Here is a 21,404-nt window from a genome sequence, read left to right as displayed (position 1 = left end):
CGGAAAGCATTATGAATATGCTGCATGACTCCTCTTATCCGTGTAAAAATAAGTGTAATAGGAATGTTTTCCTTCTGTGTGGTGGGCTACACCATGGTTAGCATACACAATGCTGGAAAAACACATACAGCACACTTGCTCAGCACCCTGTGGTTAGTGTGTGTGGAGATAATTCATGGCATCAGCTGCAAGGATGCCAGCGAAGGGCAATGTCCTTCCTCACTATCATTGTCATTCATCAACTATCACAGTCTTCATGGTCAATCTCTATCATCCAACACCATAATCATTAACACCATTTAATCATCGATCTGTCACCCATTTGCTTTGTTTTCATGATCATCATCATGATCATCATCATCAACCACACCTCCGATTAGCGCGGTTGGCTGCGTACGGTGCAAAAAAGGGTCAACATATATCATATTCATAATCTAACCATCATCTAACATGATCATTAACACCATCATCATCATCCACCTTTGCCATCCAGTATCATTATTATATCATCATTGCATGCTTTTCACCCCAAACCATCTTCATCTGTGATCATTATGCATCAATGTCGTCTTTATCACCATCCGTCTCGACAATTCTTATTCCCTTCCCCATCATTATCATCTTCTTGATTCCATAAACTGTTATGCAATTGAGACCACAGACCCTCCAAACTTTATTACAATACTGTATCCCATCACACAGATACTGCACATCACACCAACCTCTGGGAGCCCAGTGAAAAGCCAAGTCAGAGGGCAGCAACTACTGACAGTGGCTTTAATGAATTATGACCCTCACCACCATAACCACGTTTTCACCAAATATAAAACTATAAAAACACTACGAACAATTTTTTTTATTTTAGCAGGTAAGACCCTCTGAGCTAGGTAGCTCTTTTTCAGAAGCGACCTCGCCATCACAAATTATAGCTCAACGAAATGGCTTCTTATCATCACGTGGAAATGTTTCGCAGCCAAATACTCAGAACGCATGGCGATTCTAAATGTGGAGGGAAAAATCAAAGGACCCGGAGAAAAATCCACGCGACCAAGGGGAGAACATGCAAACTCCAAATATACAGCAGGGGTCAGGGTTGGGATCGAACCCATGACCTCCTCTATACCAGGCGAGGTCATTAACGTCTCGCCACCGTGGCACCTCTATATGCCGGCGTTGCAAACATATGTGAGCAAGATGAAAGTGAGGTACCCCACTACTCCCCTGCAAGTCTGTGCGAATCACTTTCCTGTTATCCACAGACACTGAAAACACATTCCTGCGGAGGAAGCTAGTAGGAACGTTGGGTTGCTCGGTCAATGGCCAGGGTCAACGGCGGCGTGGTGTATTCCGCAAATATGCCCGACTGTGAGGGCGGGCACAAGCCGGCGTGAGTAGGTTAAACGTTGAGTTTTATAAGGGCACCACGGGGTGAGCAGCCCCTCCCCACCCAGCCCCACCCTCCCCACCCAGCCCCTCCCTGCACGACGGACGGACACAATAATCCCCTGTGGGCTGATGTAACCAGGAGGTTCCTACCAGTAATATTCAGAAGGCTTTACATCTCCTCATGGCTTCTACAACTCTCTCTCTCTTGACTATAAAATTTTGATAATATTAAGGGCTGTTCTGAGGATAACAGGAAGATTACTGGATTGACCTGCCATTGCAAATAATAGGAGTTGTGGATAAGAGAGCCCATGCATTATAGGAGCTGAAGTATATTCATTTACCTTTGTAAAATTTTTTTTACATAGAATGGTACAGAATATTACTTATTTAAGACATGCCAGCTTTATCAAAGGACATTTTGGCCAGTATAAAAGTATGGAGAATAAGAATAGGTTTCACCCTTTCTCGCAATAAAACGAGTATTAAGATGTTTAAACACCAAATAGATACCTTTTACAAGGGGTCAAGTGCATATACGTGCATAGAAAATTATCAGAGCATGTTTGTTTGCATGTTCACCACAAGTACGTGTGGTTAATGCAGACTTGATTCCATGCAAAAGGTTTCTGTTAGGTGTTTGAACATCTTAACACCTGTTTTATTGCCAGAAAGGGTAAAACCTATTGTTATTTTTCATGCCAGCTTTGTTGCTCAGAGGATTTTTCAAGCTATAATACATATTATTTCAGCAAGTTAAACAGCTAGATTGACTTTGAGCATGTGAATACCATATTGCTCCGGGCCAAACCATCATTTCACTTCACACGCAGCTGGAGAGAGAGAAGCACGCTGGGTTGTTGTCATTTCATGGAAATCATAGGGAACATTGGAAAATTATATATATATGTGACTTTACAGCAACAAAAAATAGACGACCACGTACTCAAGTGAAATACAGTACCCATATACTTTCACTTATTCTGAAATCTAGCCCGAATGTATTAAAATCAATAAATACTCGAGGCTAATTTGATTACGCGTTTTAAAGCTTTGTACGTCCCACTTTGTGCAACCAGTGTAGCTGTACAGTGATTAATAGACAGTAAAATTTAGGATGGTATGTGATAATCATCATAATCACTCCTTGTTTATCTACTGCTGGATAAAGACATCCCCATGAAGTTTTCCATCCCTCACACCCTATGATATCTACAATCTTTCACACCGCTCACACCCCCTACGCACTAACACATGATGCACACAGGAAAAATAGCAATTCAATAGACTACCTGTGGTAAACATAACAACAATACAAGAGCAGTACATTACCAAACACACAAGACTCCACAGTAAACGTGTCATCATGTTCCCCTCCAGAGATCGGAGGAAATATCATGACTTGGGATCACTCTTCGATTAAAACATCTATTCTTTTTTTTACTCGATATTAACATCTCTCTTGTATTTTTTGTATTCTTTTTACCCATATCCGTTTGAAAAGTTTTGTTTGCTCTGGTATAACGCGAGCATATAGCTTAAATAGAAAAGGTGCAGGCTATACAATTTATTTTACTGGTAGGAACCACCTGGTTACACCAGGCCACAGGGGATTATTGTGTCCGTCCGTCCTGCATCAAAAAATGGGAGGGGTGGGGCCGGGTGGAGAGGGAAGGGTGGGGAGGGGCTGGGTGGGGAGGGTGGGGAGGGGCTGGGTGGGGAGGGGCTGGTCACCCCGTGGTGCCCTTATAAAGCTCAACTTTTAACCTACTCACGCCGGCTTGTGCCCGCCCTCACAGTCGGCCATATTTGCGGAATTCACCACGCCGCCGTTGACCCTGCCCATTGACCAAGCAACCCAACGTTCCTACCAGCTCCCTCTGGAGGAATGTGTTTTAATGCCACTGCTGGTGGAAGAATTAATTATAATTGGTAAATCAATGGCTATTGTCGAGTAATACAGCACTTCAGCACGGACTTCCACATATAATATTCCTGTACTCCAATATGGCTTTCCTTTGTCATCTACCAATCAAGCATCCATATCGCAAAAACAATGGAACGTCCACACACAAATACCAAATTAATTCAATGCAGTAAAAATGGCCAAAAGCTCTTATATAGAGAAGGTTCATGAAAAGTTTGAAGAACAGTAAGTGAATTAGGCCACAAACAATATTTATTTTTAATGGAAACCTCGCTTGGCTGTAAAAGTTGAGTCAAGAAGGATGTCAAAGCTAAATGCCAATCAAAACAAATATGATACTGACATGTAAAAACTACATTTCCACATGTCTATCCATCAAACCAGTTAATTGATAATCATAATAAACAAAGGTATTTACCGCTCTCTGTTGCCAACATGTTATTGTGCAAGTGGTTTAAATGTTAAGATGTCCTGCTTCATCCAGGCAGTGGACAGCATATTGTAATCACAACTAAGAGCATGTTGGCTGGTGGACTGTGGGTGAAGGATTAAAAGTGAATTAAACGTACTCTTCGGGATATGTTTAACGAAGAGTCGAGGGCAGTGTTGGTGCCCCAACAGCAACATCTGGTTATCTAACCATTGCAGCCAACCTGTGTAAGCCATCACCACCACCACCACGCATGCACATGGGTTCTGTGCCCTCCAGCAGTTAGTGGCTTTGAAAAGTGGGCTCATGCTTACATCTCAACCAGCCCAGGGGAGACAGGACATAATAGAAGGAAAAGTATAGGAAGCACACACAAAAATCCTCTGGGTATGCAATGCAGCTTCAAGGTCAGTTTTGCTAAAAAAAAACTGTTTCGCAAAAAAATGGCGGTACGAACTTGAATAATTCAAGCAGCAACATCCATAAGTTTTTCCATGAATAAGAACCATGGCATTTAGTAGTGATCTATGAGTAGAGTACAGCTTTTATGTGAGGTTTCTGAATAAAGCAAGCATCTTTGTTGCATCGTACACAAAATTTTACAGTGGTGTATGTACAGACCATAGCATTATTTACTGCATAAATGTACTTGCATTAACTGGATTCTAACATTGAAAATGTCTTGCCCATTTTATGGTTGAATAAACAAACACAAATCCATTAAATCTGTCCTTAATAATCTGAAAACGAGGCTACAAGAATGTGGACTACTACTAGAATTGGCCTCCATTGCACAATTATTGCTTTTGCCTCCCTACTGAGCACCAACTGGGACTGTGGTGTCAGGGGTTTGTGATGGAATAATTATAGGTGGTTGGTCCATCATTTAGTGCATCATATATTTGGCACGTTCCACACAATGGAGCTGTGGATGCAAGATTCCCAGACAAATGTTGATGCAATTTTCAGTACAGTATTATACCCCATTGATTTTTTTTTATTTTGCTTAAACACAGTGCACACAACAGGTCTTAATCTCTCATGGAATATTTTATATGGACCCCCCTCCCCAAACCCCAACTGCCCGGATTCTGTCCCTCCTCTGCACAACAGCAGGAATGGGGGGGGGGGCTTGAAAGTATTTTCCAGAGCTATGGCTGAAATTCAGCTCCGAATGCGCGTATATTCACAAAATAATATTTTTAGTTTAATGCAGTACATTAGTAATGTTTATCATTTTAAAGTCTGTTATATACCGTTTTTATCGCACTGTACTCATTTTGAAATGAGTGGAGTGGTGCCACAGTGCTTAGCGCACTGTGCTATGAGCCCAGCGACTTAAGTTCAACGACCACTATAATTTTATTGACCATGTAAAACCCACTGAGCTATTAGCTCTTTTAGCAGAGGCGACCGGGACACACATGATAGCTCATCAAAGTGGCTTATATCATGTGGCAATTCATAGCAGCCAAATAATCCAAACGCATGTTTATGAATGTGGAGGGCATCGTAGGACCCGGAGAAAAATCCACGTGACCACAGGGAGAGCGAGGACACACAAACTTCAAATATCAAGGCATCATCAGGGTCGGGATGGAACTCACGACCTCCTGTATTCCAGGTGAGTAAGATAGCATCTCGCTATTGCCTGTGACTAATGTCAGTGGTCAGTGACATCTGAACCAGATTCTGGGTCTTCCCTTCACCAACCCTCATTAACACCAGCATGACGTATGGTCACACAACATCCATCTAGTTTTGTTTTCAACTGACATACCTCGCCTACTTGAAAGTTCTGCGATATCAAATCAAGAAAAAAAATCAGTTATGTTACATAGCAGACCAAAACAATTGTTACTTATTAACATATATGTTGTTTTACATACCACCTTGTGTATGGTAACTGCTACAATGACCTAGTTAAGTGTTTCTGAGCACAATTACGGCACTCTTTAAAGCTAAGAGATGCAAATGATGTTGCCTTTGTTCTGTTGTGCTAGTTTTTTTTAGCCGGAGGGGGAATTTGAGCAGCTGCTAAACTATTCCCGGTGGGGACATCGGCGCAGACTGACACGCAGCCTGCGGATGGGGGAGGGTGCACAATGAGAGATCCAATTGGTGCCCACGACAAGTACAGCACTCGTGCACTTGCAGAGAGTGCTTTTGCACCAAGTCTCATCAAGATCATGCTGACAGCATGGTGAAGAACAGAACACAGCACTGTACATGGGTGGTTCAGATGTATTGTGACCCACATTTAATTCTCTGAAACTTATTTTTAAAATGTCAGTAAGATAGGAATAGGCTTTCCCCTTTTTTTCTGGCAACAAAACAGGTGTTAAGATGTTAAAACACCAAACTGAAACCTTTTGCAAGCAATCATGTCTGCAGTAACCACAGATACTTGTTGTGAAAATATAAACAACCAAAAAACATGCTCTGACAGGATATGCATTGTGTGGACCAATCAGTTTCAAAGACACTGCATATACTGCCAGAGCATGTTTTGTTGTTGTTTGTATTTTCACCACAAGTATCTGTGGTTAATGCAGACATGATTTCTTGCAAAAGATTTCAGTTTGGTGTTTTAACATCTTAACACCTGTTTTGTTGCCAGAAAAAAAAGGGGAAAACCTATTCTCATATTTTGACACTGGCAAAGGAGGTCCCATGATGAAATGTCAGAAAGGTTTATTAAAACAGAAATGAATGTGCAAAGGAGAAAACATGTTAGAGGCAAATTAATTGTGGGGGTCACAAGACATCTGGACCACTACACTGTACAATGTAATGGTGGTAATGATACAGCCCTGCAATTTGCTCACTCGGGCAACCACTGGCGAAAGGGCCTCCTCCACTCGAGGGAGCTCGAGAAAGCTCCTCTGGGCAGTATCTGACTTTGCTCGTCGATGCTGGCAAGACGTCCCGGAGTAGCCGGGAGTAGCCATACTGTGGTGTGGTGGACACGTTCATATCGCGCTCACAGTGGACCAGAGGGCCCAGCCATGAAGAAACGTGCCACCACCTTGGGTTCTCACAACTGGCACGCCGGGAGAATGAGCCGGCGATGATGACTGCATTACAAAGTCCCGCGTGCTAACCGCAGCAGCAGCAGCACACAGTGGCATCCCTGCAATATAATACTACATTATGAAGCAACTATCATTTAAAAACCCTTTATTAAGCCTCCTGCCGTGTCTATTCATGAACGTGTGTAGAGGAATGCACCAACACGCTGTGCGTTGCCGTGTTGGTCAAGGGAGTTGGGAAGGGGGCAGTTATAGCAATTACTCGCAAATTATGGGAGCGTTTGATCCCCAGGCACAAATTGAACTCGTGTCACTTGGGTTCGTTGTGCATTTGCCCTATCCATCGCAACAGTGCGGTTACACCACGGTTATTGTCTCTCAGCCTCAAACATTTGTCTATTACAAGCCCCCTCTTGTATTATTTTGCACAGTAATAAAATTAAATATGGCCAAACATTCCAATGTAGGAACCCCTCCTGAAAGAGTCGTGTGACTCGGAGAAGCTTTCTTTCTTGCACATTATCAATCATCACCATCGGCAAGAGCAATATCAGCAGTAGCAAATATAATACACAAAGAGTAGCCGCACATGGGGCAACTGCAGCCAGCAGGGTCACATGGCGTACTCAAGAAGGGAAAAGCTTGGAAGGTATCCAAAAACACAGCCGTTATCAGACACAAAGAGAGCACTGTGTGTAGCATGTTACATACACGTGGCCCTTAACGGGCGAGCGAGCTATCTTGCCAACCCAAAAGCAATGCTGTCCAGTATCCATTGCAGCACTTTTTCTTCTTCTACTGGTATAGCAATCGTTTTAGAGCATTTTGAGATTCTCCATATTCTTAAACAACGATACTGAGTGTGGATGTCCTCTCATGATTAAATATGAATGTATAATATGCAGTAATGTATACCGTCTCTCCTTTTGCACGTTTCATATATACAATGCACAGTAAACGCCATTCAAAAGGACTTGAATAAAAGGAATGCACCCCATTTTAAACCATTACGGTACTGTACTCTGTTTAAGTTTTTATTTCATTCAATAGTGGAGGTAATTCCAACCAAAACAAACCCTCGCCGGTGAGTCATCTTAAGAACCAAGATGGGGATATGAAAATATTCAAAAAGGTGCCTGTGATGGACAAAGCTAGTTATGAGTACATGCCATGGTGTTTGCGCTTCAGGAAATGAACCAACCTATCGCTTTATTGCATCACTTCTCCTTATCACGCATGTAGTTTAAAATCTAAAGATCTATAATCAGCTCAAGCCGCCCGTAAATGTGACTTCTGTGTAGCCACCGCCACTCTGAATCCCTCCCGGCACCCCCTGTGAAAACAGATGCTGCTCCATCGATGCAACTCACGACGTCTGCTTGCACTTTCCTTCTCTGTCTCTCTCTTCCCACCTCTCTCATCATCACGCTCTCTTCACCCAACATCTTGGGCACTGTCGTTGCTTCTCCTCCCCCTCCTCCCCTCCATGCCTGGCGCTCCTTCTTTCGAACCCGCTGCTCATCTTGAGCCGTGCCCTCTTTGTCCGTGTTGGGGACTTCCATCCTGGCATCCCTTCCCATCCCTTGTTCATTTGTCATACATTATAATATTCCTCTTCACCGAGGTGTACCAGGGGTGAAAAAATATTTATAGAAACTAAACAATCAAGATTCAACAAAAACATGATTTAGAAGTAACGCGGAAACATTGAGAACAGGTTGGGTTTAGCATACAGCTTTGGCTACTAAAGTAGACAATTATTAACGTGCAAAAATGTCACTTGAAAACGAATACAAAATACACTTAAAATAATAATAATGCCTTTTTTAATTTCCTGCGAAAAAAGTTTCAAAATGATAACTATAAAATAAGAAATAAACCGTACATTATTTGGCGGAAGAGATCATGCAAGTGCTGCCATGCCAAACATTTATCATGGCATGAGTTTGTGAGTGCCAGAAAAAGTAGCTTCCAGGAAAAAAGTCCCGCACACTGCTAAATGGCACAAACATCTTCCTTGAGCAAACCTTATAAGTGCACACTACACTGTGCAAAGGTCCACATTTATTCAACTACGATGTATTCTACTCTTCTTTTACTTTGCTGCCATCATGCAATGGGTATCATTATGGATATTTAAACCAGAGGTTACCGGTTATATTCTTTCTCCCGGCACGGCATTTAACCCCCGCACCCCCGCATGTCTCGCCAGCAGTATAATCGAGTACATCACTGTTGGTCGCTCAGCACGTCGAGTGTGGTGGGGTATAGTGTGGGTAATCTCAACCCTTGTCAGACATATGGCCAGCATGGAAGGAGAGTGTGCCAAATACCCTCTAGACTAGAGGGAGATTTCTAGAGCTCTCTTTGGTGCAGGCCCTTCCTCCAGCAGTGACGTGAGCAAATAATAACAGAGCTGCGTCTTTACCAACTTATAGTATACTCGTGGGAAGTACCGAAAAAGAGATTTTAAAACTCCTGTTAAAAACATAACATATACATACACAGATACAGAAAAGTGTAATGTATGTGAAAAGTAGTTGTGTATGAATTTTACGTGTTTAGGAGAATGCAATTATGTGTAACAAAATGGAGAAAAAAATTGTTAGTCCCCGCTGTCGATGTTTACTAAACATCGCAGCAGGGTCTCAGTTGAAGCTGATTCGACGTCAAGGAGGCTCAGGACCGGTTACGTGGCTGGTTATGCCTCAAGAGTACAGAAAAAGGCTATTCTTCCCCTCAAACCTGTTTTTTGTGAGCAGGACAGTGATATTTAGAAATTTACCTATGTTCAAAGAGAAAACGTGTGCATAAATGTTATGTCTTCACATAAAGATATGGTCGCTAAAGCAAAGTTAGTGGGGAATAATATACATTTTGTATATAACAATTTCAAAGTAGCACTAAGTAATCAGGGATAAAATCGTGTTACTTAGGGTAACGATCATCAAACATTGGTGAATCCCTGTGATTAAATATTTCATAAAAGGAATAGTAATGAGTAAACAGTCATGGTAATCAATGTTTTAAGGGAGCTGTAAATCTGTGCGTGTGTTACCTTGCACAGTGTCCACACGAAAAAGAATTCCCCCCCTCACCCCCACCAAACGCGTATGACTTGGTAGAGGCGCGACGTAATAAATAAATAACCAAAATCAGCACTAAATCGCTAATTAAACTACTTTAAAGGCGACGGACGTGAAATCGGAATAGCGCTGGCTCACCACGGGTTTCATGGCGTGATACCTGAGTAGTTTTTTTAAACATAAACCCCAAGGTTCGCGAGCCAAATCCTGAGCAAGTGTCGGCCACACAGACAGATAGACAGACAAAAAATGACGTTTATAGATTTAGCTTAAATTTTCCTTCAATATTTAGGCTTTCGAATACATTTTAAAAGTAATGAGTCCAAAAAACATTTTTTTTTACGTATCATTTAGAAATACAACCACTGCGTTTACAATCTTAAGGCTGGGTTACTAAGGCGACATCTAAACATTTAAGACAAAAAACCACGTGTCCGGTGACTGGGTGTCTAGGTGGAGATGGGGGTTTACTCACTAGGGCAGGCCAGGGCCTCTGGCAAGCATCGGCCTCTGCAGCAGGCGTCTGGGCACTTGGCGTGGCTGTTGGCGACGTCTCGGAGGGCTCGTGGAACTGTGTCCGAGGCGCCCACACCAGCGCGTGCTCCACCAGGAAGGCTGAGCACTCATCGTCGTACACGCGCAACCACTCCCTGCGGTCCCAGTCCAGCCCGTCAAACTCCACGCAGACCTGAGCGAGACAACCGCAATGCACGTCCGTCAGAGGCATCGTCGCTGTCGTTTGGTTTTTAACGCTCATCGACGAAGGTTGAAAGAATGTATGCATTAGCTCTCGGTCTGTCACTCTGTAACATGTGTTCGAGATAACTCTTGTACATGTATATTGAAAAGGATGACAGAATCCATGCATATGCATGATTTACCTTCCTTGATCAGTAATACAACTTTAAATGTTGTGTGTGCATGTTTTTATTTTGAACTCCATGGTAATATCCAGTGCTTTATTTCAACATAAATACTGTACTTGCATTGATGTTTAGTTGCCAAAACAAACGCATTATCGGAAGCGGCCAGAATATTTTTTACTGATTTATCACTGCTTAATCTGACCCGAGAGACATGGGTTCCTGCACATATCTTAAACAAAACAATGACTTGCACTTGAACACAATACATGCAAATGAATGCAATCTGTTGAACCTTGTAATAAGTATTTAAAGTGCTGATGTCAAGCAATGCTTAACATACTGATTAATGCTTCCGAAGTTAATGATAAATGCGAGACGGCACATTACAATATTTCATGCTGAAATTGAGTCATTCATTATTGCCAGCGGTAACATGGAAACATTGAAATGTTTCACATACGGTAAAAACCAAAAGCCGAGATATTTTGATTACAATTTTACATTCAAACATCCTTCCAAATGATGTGCGTCATATAACGCAACAGCTGTAAAGCAACCGATTCACATTTAATGTGATGCTGCCTACCAATGCTCTACTCCACGTAAAATTTCCTTCCCCTTTTTACCCAGGAGACCCACCGCGCTTTCCGTATTCCTGTTATCCTACGATTTTTATGACCGCCACCCAGGCAGACACAATCCAAAGCTAACAATATTCCGCACGAACCAATAACACGGTGGCGGCAACCCTTTCCCTCATCGTGGGCCCAGCACTATGCGCCCTGGCCAAGCACAACAAGCAGCAATCCGAGCCCCACTCTTGAGGTTTCCTGTGAAATACATCTCAGGGGAGGATCGATCCACAACACAAAGCTCCACTTCAAAAGCGAGCAGACACACAACCCTGAGCGCGCACCATCAAATGCTAATGGAACCACAATACTTCATCTGATGGGGTTTATTCATTATTTTTTTCTTCATTATTCTGCCTTCACTGCAAACAGTGCCGGGAAATGCTGTAGAGATAATTGACAGAGTGGTGTTTCTCATCAATCGTCTGCTGCAAAGACGTATGTGCATGGACGTAACCCAAAGAGCAACGGTAAGCCACTTGATCCTTTAATGTGAGCTATTCACGGAGGCACCAAGGGGTATATGGCAAACCGCATCGATCACAAAACGCGGTGACGTCGTCAACCTCATCCAACCTTTGTGGCCGATTTATGACTTCACTCCTAATGTCCGGAGAACACATTATTAGCTGACGTAACGCAACCTCGCACAGGAGCACAGGTAGAAAGGCAGCAAATGGCTCGTTCCAATCGATCATAAAAATGTTTTTTGGTGAAACGGTGAGGTCATTTCATGACTCAATCAGAGACAGCATATGGTACTGTATTCAATTTAGGCTTCGATGTGTTACCATGATTAAGCAACATATTAAAGTTTAATGTCATACCTGAAATGCATTGTTAAAAAAAAACGTGTCAAGTTACATGTAAGAAGTTGATACACTGAAGTTCTTCACTCAATAATGTATTTGCAATCATACCAATTGTCGAATCTCCCAGTCAACCTTCGCTCAGTGGCAGGTCATTTGTGTTCCCACTGACGACCACATAGTCTGGAACTCCCTTTCCCACTCTCCATTCCAGTCCAGACTCAATTCTTTATAATTGTTTTGTTTACTCTCCATATATGACCGACTGTGTCTCTTTCTGTCTATAAAATAAATAAACCCACTATTCTCTACAGCAGAATGAAATACGGTTACATTTATACACTACATCTCCAATATTGTACTGTACTATGCAGGATCCTGGAAATGGTTAAACAACTATTTTAAAATGCCCGCGTGTGTTTATCTCGTTACAGTGCAGGATCTTGACACGGTAATTATTCCTTCAATAACAATGGCTAAGTCACATCTGCAGAGACTTATATTTAAGCCTGTAAATCCCTTGTCATTACAGGTGTTCAATGCTTGGGCAGTTTCACGGGCCTGCATTGTTTGTGACTGTGTCATCACGTGGATTGCACACTTTAAATCATGCCTAGTGACAGCTTAGGTCACCTCTATCAACGTGTGTTCAAGTTTCCTATTCACCACAAACACTGTACACCACACCGACTACATGAACTTTTGTTTGCTTTTTTTATCCCCGCCTGTGTGTCCAATGCTCTGACATTACACAAAAGGGGATAAGTTACCCTAGTACAAAAACCTAAAGCCCACAGTCGTCCTTTCAAGTCTCACACTCAATATCTACTCTCAGCATTTCACAAGTGTGTGTATCTATATACAAGACGTTCACATATCCGAGGTGATATGGGGGAACAATATCGCAGATAGTATTACCCGTGGGGTTATCCACGATTTTACTCCAATTATCCACGGGGTAAAACAATCGCGGATAATAGGATGAAATTGTCACGTGACTCCCCTTATCCACAGAAAATGTGTGAGCATTTGAAAGCATCTTCAGTGTGGGTAAATCCTGGATATCTTTCAATAATCGGAATAAATAGCAATACAGATAATAGGAGTTTTCATGGACCTTACAGTTGCCTTGAATAATAGGATTTGTGGGTCATATGACCATAGATAAGAGGAGTTCTGTATTTTAACGCTGCCAGCTGATCCGATGCTTCTCCCCGTTCAGACTCAAATGCCTCACGCCACAACGAATTGATCTTACTCCACCTGCAGGGCCCGCTTTCACACGATATTCATCTTGGAACTTTGCAAGCTCTGAGTAAATAAAGTCCAGGAAACGGTGAAGGTGCAGCCCTGCAATTGACTTACTCGTTCCACTTCAGCACTCAATGAAGTTTCATTCACATTTTGTAACAAATCAGATATTAAATCAAAACACTGTAATGAACGACTACTATATACTGCATAGTGTAGTTGAAATCCAACGGATGATACCGTACTTAAGATGTATGTTGAACTTCTTTCGCACCGTACTTAGCCCAGCACGCTAAACGGATGTGTGAGCGGCGGGGCGGGGGCCAAAACAAACTAAAATCACACAAAAAAACTGTTCTTAAAGACATAAGTTATCAATCCAGATGTAAAAGCCACAACAGCTCACTTCCAATTCCTTTGCACACAAGACCATATCCACACCAACCTCTACCATGGTGGTGGGTGGGGGGGTCAGTGGGAAGAGACATCATGATGGAACAAGTATTCAAACAATCCCAGCTGCGGCCAATGATTTGCCTCTTCTCCCCCTGCTCCAATTTCCACAGGAAACAAGCTCTTCCCCCCAGTCGCTGCCGCACATCCTGCCCTCTTTTAACAAAACAAAGGGTCACAACCGGCACCGCGTGCGCGTACTGCGGTCTTTACACGTCAGCCAATTAAGGACACCCAGTGGCGGTGGCATATGCTGCTGTGACCAACCAGCTGAGCTTGAACTCGGGTGAAGGGATTCTTCTTTAAGCTGACCTGTGACCTCCTCCCCCCCAACCACGACTAAATCGTAATCGCGTGTGAATGTTGACAACGGTACAGGAGTTGTTATCAGCGAACCAACTAAATTCAGTGTTGTCAAACACTGAGAAATACGATGTGGTGTGGTAATCAACGTACAATATCTGCGTTTTAGGGAATAAGGGCAATCCAGTAGTGCGAATTAAGCGTTACTAAAAACGGAACTGAACTCTCAAACACTACTCGTAGTTACACATCCGCATTGCTCAGCATATTAAACTTAACATTAAATAATCTCCCCCCTCATGAGTAGGCCTTCATCCAAGCAGCATATTGACAGAGGGCTGTACATTATTAAAGAATTAGCAGCACTGCACTGTAGTCTCGCGGGAGTGTGTGGAATACCAGTACCACAGGAATTTTGGGCAATGTGCTTTGAGAAAGTGAGTGGCATGAGAGTCGTTGGTAACACATGTGGTCAGAAAAAAATGGATAATCCCCATCAGACACATTATTCACAATGTCTATTTTTACATGCGTCCACAATGATGAAATAAACAGAAAGCGTGTGGGGGGGCACTGCAACAAGAGTGAGGCCCCCCCAGTACAAAAGCATATCCACTTTTGTGGCTTAAATAACATTATAAAGCCACTCACTGGTGCTCAACAGGAGTGGACCAGATGTTACGTTGTTACCCATCTTTGGTACAGCATTTTATCATGACAAATGACATACTCGGCTTCAATAACCCCTTTGATCATCTCCGGACTTCCCACGCCACAAGCAACTTTCACAACTTTAATGAGGAAAACATACGTCTCCCGCTGCTGCTGCTGCTGCTACTGCAGCATCGGCCAAACGCGTCTTCGGAAACACTAGCAACAAATTAAAATCCATGTCCTTTTAATCGATACTGTACTCGTACAAGACGGTGAAACAATCACGTGCTGTAGCTGCTGCTGCTGCCTTATCCCAAGGAATTTCAAGACGCGTGGCCGATTGTACAACAATAAGTGGATTCCAAACAAACCCTGCAAACGCAAAACATTTCGCGTAAAGGGGGAACACAAATGTTCATGTCTTGCATCGTCAATCAGTCCACAAGAATTTAGTCCAATTGTGGGATTTTTTTTTTATCAAAGCCTTAAGTAACAAAGTTCCAAGTAAAATAATGTATCTCATCCTGCGGAGCTCACGATGTAATCTTTATAACGAGTGTCCCCAATAATAGTGTGCATCGCTTTGCCAACCACTGCTGGATGAATGCCTCATGTCGTGACTGGCATTGGGGTTGTTTGACCATACTTCACCACGCTGGTCAGTGCAGACTGGTGAACGGAGAAGAGAAGGGACCCTTGGACGAATTAAAATATTATTCACCACTGATTTGAGTTGTGGTTAGGAATTGTGACTCGGTTTTGCTGGTATAACGCTAACCGTTGCACCACCACTCTATCCCATCACTTTGAACTATATTACTGCATTGTATGTTTTAAACACAGCACCATAATGACAAATCTACGGCACTACAACGCTATGTGGTAATTAACAAGTTAGATCGAATACATTTTATCAAGGAGAACCCGTCATACGTATGACCCATTGGTAATATTGTACGCGGAATACCTTGCGAAACAAAAACCGAACACAAAGACGTCAGTAAAGAATGGCAAACCAATCCAAGGTTCACCTTCAAATTTAACACAATGATCAAGAGCATATGACTCGCTTGAAGACTGTTCTTGTCAGGCTCGGCTCTGCCTTGTGACAGAAATAAAACAGCTGTGGAAGGGGGTAAATCAACAACACACTGTTGTATAACCGCCCCCTTTAGTGTAGCCAATCCCATGCCGTGGCCACCAACAAGCCAAACGTCCCCATACAAAGTAAACAAGTGTGGTTTGGTTAGAGATAAATACACGGGGCCTCTACAGATTGTGTGTGTGTGGTGCCTTTTGCTCATGTCCAAGCGATGTTACGTCTGCGTGGAACAATTTTTTTTTTGCCGTGCCCTGATCCCAAGCTTGTGTCCAATATTTATAAAAATTAAACGCTCACCACAATTCTCTCTTCCACTTTTAATGTTGCCTCTATTTATATGATGATAATTATATATGGGGGAGAAATGTAGATTTGTGCCGATGGCTAGTTGTGTGAACCAGCCAGCCACAGGTTTGAGTGGCAATAACCACAACCAGTTGTATGATACATTTGTAATGATGTGAGCAGGTAACCATAGTTTGTTCCTCAAAGGGCGAAGACACAAGCTCTTCTTAGTTGGTTCAGTGGCTTTACAGTACTGTGCTTTATTTTGTGTGTATACACACATACGGAACATGGCAGCACGTTTATAAGGCTAAAATTACTTGTTAAACAAAAAGCGAGATGCCAATATTATTTTAAAGCCCCTTGTGAATCCGCTGGCCCTCCCCATGTCACGCCAGTCAAGGCGATTGATTCACGACCATGTTAAGGGATCGAACTCATGTCCGTCAGGTTCAAAGCGCAGCGTATTACCCAAACTCTTCTAACAACTCCAACCAAATGCGATTGGAAATGCACTATCAAAAGCGCTGGACAAATGTCTCAATGACACAACAACAAATACAGGACAGCCGCCACGAATTATTTGCCTTCACCTTCATGAGAGCATCTCCCTTTTTTATTCTAACGAGAGGAAAAGCAAACGAGTTGTATATATGAATATTTTCTCTCTTTCTTTCAGGGTCAGACTCCACACGAGAGTGCCACGGCTGAATGGTTTTCTAAAAGCGGCCTTGGCTAGAAGCTTATGCGATTGTGAGCGTAGAGGGAGGGATGGGGGTAGCAGCAGCAGCAGCCAAGACGACCGACACAAACAACAAAAGGCGGACAGGAAAGTGGGTCACACGACTCTCAACGACGGCGTGTGGAGGCGGGGAGAAAGGAGGGTGCCACGCATGGAACCATGGGGGTTGGGGGGGGAGTTGTGGCTGCCAATAGTTTTTTTTCTGAGCCTTTAAAACGTACTTTTTGCATATCTCATTTTAATGTGCAGCATATTTTTCTAGACCATGGCATGAAACGGATGTTTGTGAAGGCAACCCACACACTCACCAAAGGCTAAGAGAAGAGGAGGATGGGGGGTGGTGGTGAATGTGATCTTGCAATGATCTATCATCGACTACGCCACACAAGCACAGAGCATGGACGTGGTGCAGTTTGCATGGGCCACAACACACGTTTGCTGATAAATTTGCGTAACCACCAAAATATAGATGAAATATCAAGATGGATGAATAGGTACATGCTTCAAAAGTATTAAGTTTACTCGAATGTCGTAATTATGATCACAGCATTGGTTGTTAAGCTTTCTAGCACTCACATATTTCACATAATTCTATAGAAAATAGACAAAATTATGGCCTCCCCCCGGCCACCCCACATATCTTGCCTCCTGAAGGTGGGAAACCCCTTACAAAACATCAGTCAAATCACGCCCAGTGTGACGCAGCTGATAACCCTTTGTGATGTCACCAAGCCGCCGCCAATCGCCACCCAACCAGCAACAGACGTGGGAACAGAGGCGAGATTTAGTTTGCCTCCATATTTTATTGTCATACAATTACAGTGGAGTAATCCAAATGATAATTTGTTGGAGTAATAGACGACTTAAATAATCGCACAGCCCCGCTTTCCTCGACAGTATATCATTCTTGAAGTTAACATTCTCCTTAAAACTCATCTTGTGTACAACTCACATTTTAATAGGTGTGAAAGCCTGGTCCTTCATGGATTGGTGGCAATTTGTTTCTCTTGCCGGGGAAATTGCTTATTGGTTCCGGTCAGGGTTCAAAAGGCGAAGCAGCTATAAACCAGACACACTGCTTTATTAAGGACCATTGTGAAAAAAATAGGTGCAATCTTTCTAATCAGAGTTATGTTAAATTATCCGATGACACAGAACCAATGCTATTACAGAGGTAATAAAGATTTCGAGAGTTTAAAATGTATTCCACTCTTTCAGTCATTGAGTTACAAACTTCAAATTAGCTTTTGTGGGACAAATACCTGGCCATCGTGTGGCGGATCGCTAGGTAAACATTTACCCAATAGAGTACACATTGGTTACACAGCTGCATGATGCCCTAACACTATTCGGAAATGTTTGAGCATGAATGAAGGAAGCTTCAGTGACGAATTAAATAATGTACAGTAATGTAATATAGCATTCACATCCACAAAACCACTACAGTAGCCTGAAGACTGAGCATTTGCAGCTGTGTGTCAGCACAAAACATTTACTCGCTTGAAGATTCAAATTCACGTCATGCCTTTATTCGTCATTAAATCAAGGGTGAGCTTTCTTAACACATACAGAGAGTTGTAATGCATGTAGCTGTTATCGCACTGCGCTATTAACCCGGCTACCTGGGTTCAATTATCGGGCTTGTCTAAGTTAAGCGGTAAATATCTGAACCGGTCCCAAGCCTCCAACTTAGACCCCCTCCCTACTGGGGAGACAAATGGGGCCCTGCTTGTTTCTGGCCACACTTTGTGTGCCATGTGGGCCTTCATAGTCATTCGCTTACAGCACTTATTCCAGTCTGTGTATACAGGTAGTCCCCGACTTACGATATTTCGATCTTACGATGGCGATAGCGATATGACAAAATCGTAAAATATTTTACATTTCAGGCTGCAGGCAAACGCAGCAGCGTACGAGGTACAATACTATACACGTTGGGACGCTGCCGGGATGTACTGTACGCATATAGTTTATACAGTACGGTACTGTAAATTGCTCTGTTTTGCTAAATTGTCACCATTCTTTAAGACTCCTGGGTAGACGAGGCCATCTTAGACTTACGATATTTTCGACTTACGATGGGGTCGTCGTAACGTATCTCCATCGTAAGTCGGGGACTAACTGTACCGGGATCTTTTTTTGGAAATGGATACATTTTGCCATAATAGGTTATTAAAAAAACGGCTGAATCCCCTCCCCAACTTCAGCGCACAAAAATCAGCCAACCCCCCCCCCCCCCCCAAGGAACGTTTCTCTTGTCAAGCTGTGCGGCTCGATCATCTGAACCACTACTCCATCCCATTCCCACGGATGCAATGAGGCCCAACAGCAGGCAAATCATTATTGATCACGCTGACAAACGGACCACTTTCCTAAATTGTGAAAGCAATACACAAATTATAACAACTAGGAAAATAAATTGATTGGAGCATCGTGCAAAAATACTGTACGGTATTGCAAGTGGCCAGAAACGTTGCATTTGTGTGCAATGTACCGGCACAGCACAATACTTAGGCTGCTTTTTACACCACAGTAAAGTATTTTATCTTATCAGACATTGAGCCACAGTATCTCTAAATGTGAAAATTGCATGCAGTGATGTACAAGTATTGTATTTACAGCCCTTGGCCGGTCCACTGCTGGATAAAGTTATGTCAGTCAAGTGTGGTGGTGGAACAATTTTTCACCACGCGAATCAGTACGTGTTGGTGAAGGAGGGTGGTGCCGACGGCCCAGTTCCGATTAATTCTCATTCACCGCTGATGTTAACCGTAGCCGGGAATCGAACTCAGGTGGCCATCTTCATCCAGCGGCGGATTGACAAATGGTTGCAATTTTGACTTCTAGCCAATATGACGCAAGTTACAATATTTGACTCAGTACATTACACAAATACTGTACTGCACAGTTATGGTATATTGTACCTATATAAATACCTTAAAGAGTACTGTATAATGTACTTAACACTCATGTGAAATACGTTTTTTGGACTCTTTCAGCAACACATACAGAAATAATGAGAGTGTCGCAGCCAAGGAATGGAACGCGTCCAAGTTGGCATCCACTGAGGAGATGAAATGATAATCTTTCCAAAGAATATTAAATTATCAACTCATTTATTGTGCTTCCATGACCAGAAAAACTTGGGGTATTGTAATGTACGGTAATGGATTGTATACAAAGGATATTGCTAATTTTTGAAGGTCATTCTAGGGTTAACATAAATCTTAATTAAACAAAAATTTGATGTATTGCATGGATATCTTGCTGGCATATGTAATGCTTTCCTACCTAGCAATCCAAGTACATGTCTCAATTGAAGGTATTGAATATAATCCTCTCGTATGTACTGCATCAATTATTTTTACGATATCCAACTTCAGTACAACTGAAAGCGTTTACGCATTAGCTTTGTCTGTAACGGGGTTCACAATAAGTGTCGTAAAATAGATACAACCTTTGAGCATAAAAGTTGTGTTGCAATTGGGGGGACCTAGCCGAAAGGAACCCCGGCCAAATTGACCAAAGGTTTGTCTAACACGTGGCAATAAATAACCACAGTTAATGGTATTTCGCCTGTGTTGTCCAAGATGTTGACACAAAACGCATACCTCGCAAACACCTGGCGATGAGTCATTGTAGGGATTGCAATAGAGGACTATTATCGCGAATTTAAATACTTCAAAAGGCCACTCATGTTGCAATATGTTTACAGAAGCCATGCATATGCATAATGTCTTCCTTTACACTGCGGTGACTATGACCCTTCTCAAATGGCTGGAGAGGCCACACATAAGCCCATTACGTATATACAAACAGATACAAACAGATACAAACTGAAAATACGCAACAGTAATCGATTCTTTTACACACATCCAATTTGATTCACGTATTGGGAGCTTAAGAATCGATATTAAGGCTTGGCAATGAATATGAATTGATTAATCAATGCACTGTTACACGTCCCTCGTATCTTGATTGTCTAGCACAACTCCCAAAACTGAAAAAGAAACCTCATTAAAATGTACAACCGGTAGAACTGGTGGGGTCATGAACCCTCTGAGACCACCCATGGTTATTGTGCTTGTATGAGAGATCTCATTCAAGGATGCGTGGGGGAGAAGAGCAGTTTGCCACTACAGTTTTTCAACAAACGTCAATGTCCTGTATTGAAGAACTGCTATCACACTGTAAAAAAAAAATCTATTTTTGTTCCTGGGTAGTAGGTGTAATTTCCTAATTGCTTATGCCTCAAAAGTACAGAAAATGGCTATTATTCCCCACAAACTTTTCTTTTGTGACCAGGACAGTGATGTTTTAAAATTGACCTATTTTCAATGAGAAAACGTGGTGTGCATTTGTGTCATTCCGTCATGTAAAGTCCTGGTCACAAAAGCAATAATCAGCAGCCAAGGTCAATCCACTGCTATACGAAGGCTTCCCTGA

General features: G+C 42.5%; 1 protein-coding gene across 7 annotated transcripts in view; it reads right to left on the bottom strand.

The window, feature by feature from the left end:
- The window catches only part of LOC144935073 (putative JmjC domain-containing histone demethylation protein 2C), a 131,371-nt gene that overhangs the window by 59,370 nt on the left and 50,597 nt on the right, over positions 1–21,404 (bottom strand). For 6 of the 7 annotated variants that reach the window (XM_078861421.1, XM_078861425.1, XM_078861424.1 and 3 more), the window contains exon 2: positions 10,337–10,549. The exons of the other annotated variant lie outside the window; for it this stretch is intronic. In XM_078861421.1, coding sequence (XP_078717547.1) covers positions 10,337–10,549 — 213 coding nt within the window. The remainder of the gene's footprint in view (positions 1–10,336; positions 10,550–21,404) is intronic. 7 annotated transcript variants of the gene reach the window in all.

The sequence above is a fragment of the Lampetra fluviatilis genome, chromosome 12 (assembly GCF_964198595.1).
Source record: "Lampetra fluviatilis chromosome 12, kcLamFluv1.1, whole genome shotgun sequence".
Classification (NCBI taxonomy): Eukaryota; Metazoa; Chordata; class Hyperoartia; order Petromyzontiformes; family Petromyzontidae; genus Lampetra; species Lampetra fluviatilis.
The sequence above is the reverse complement of the archived record's forward strand: the minus strand, read 5'-3'. Positions and strand labels throughout refer to the sequence as shown.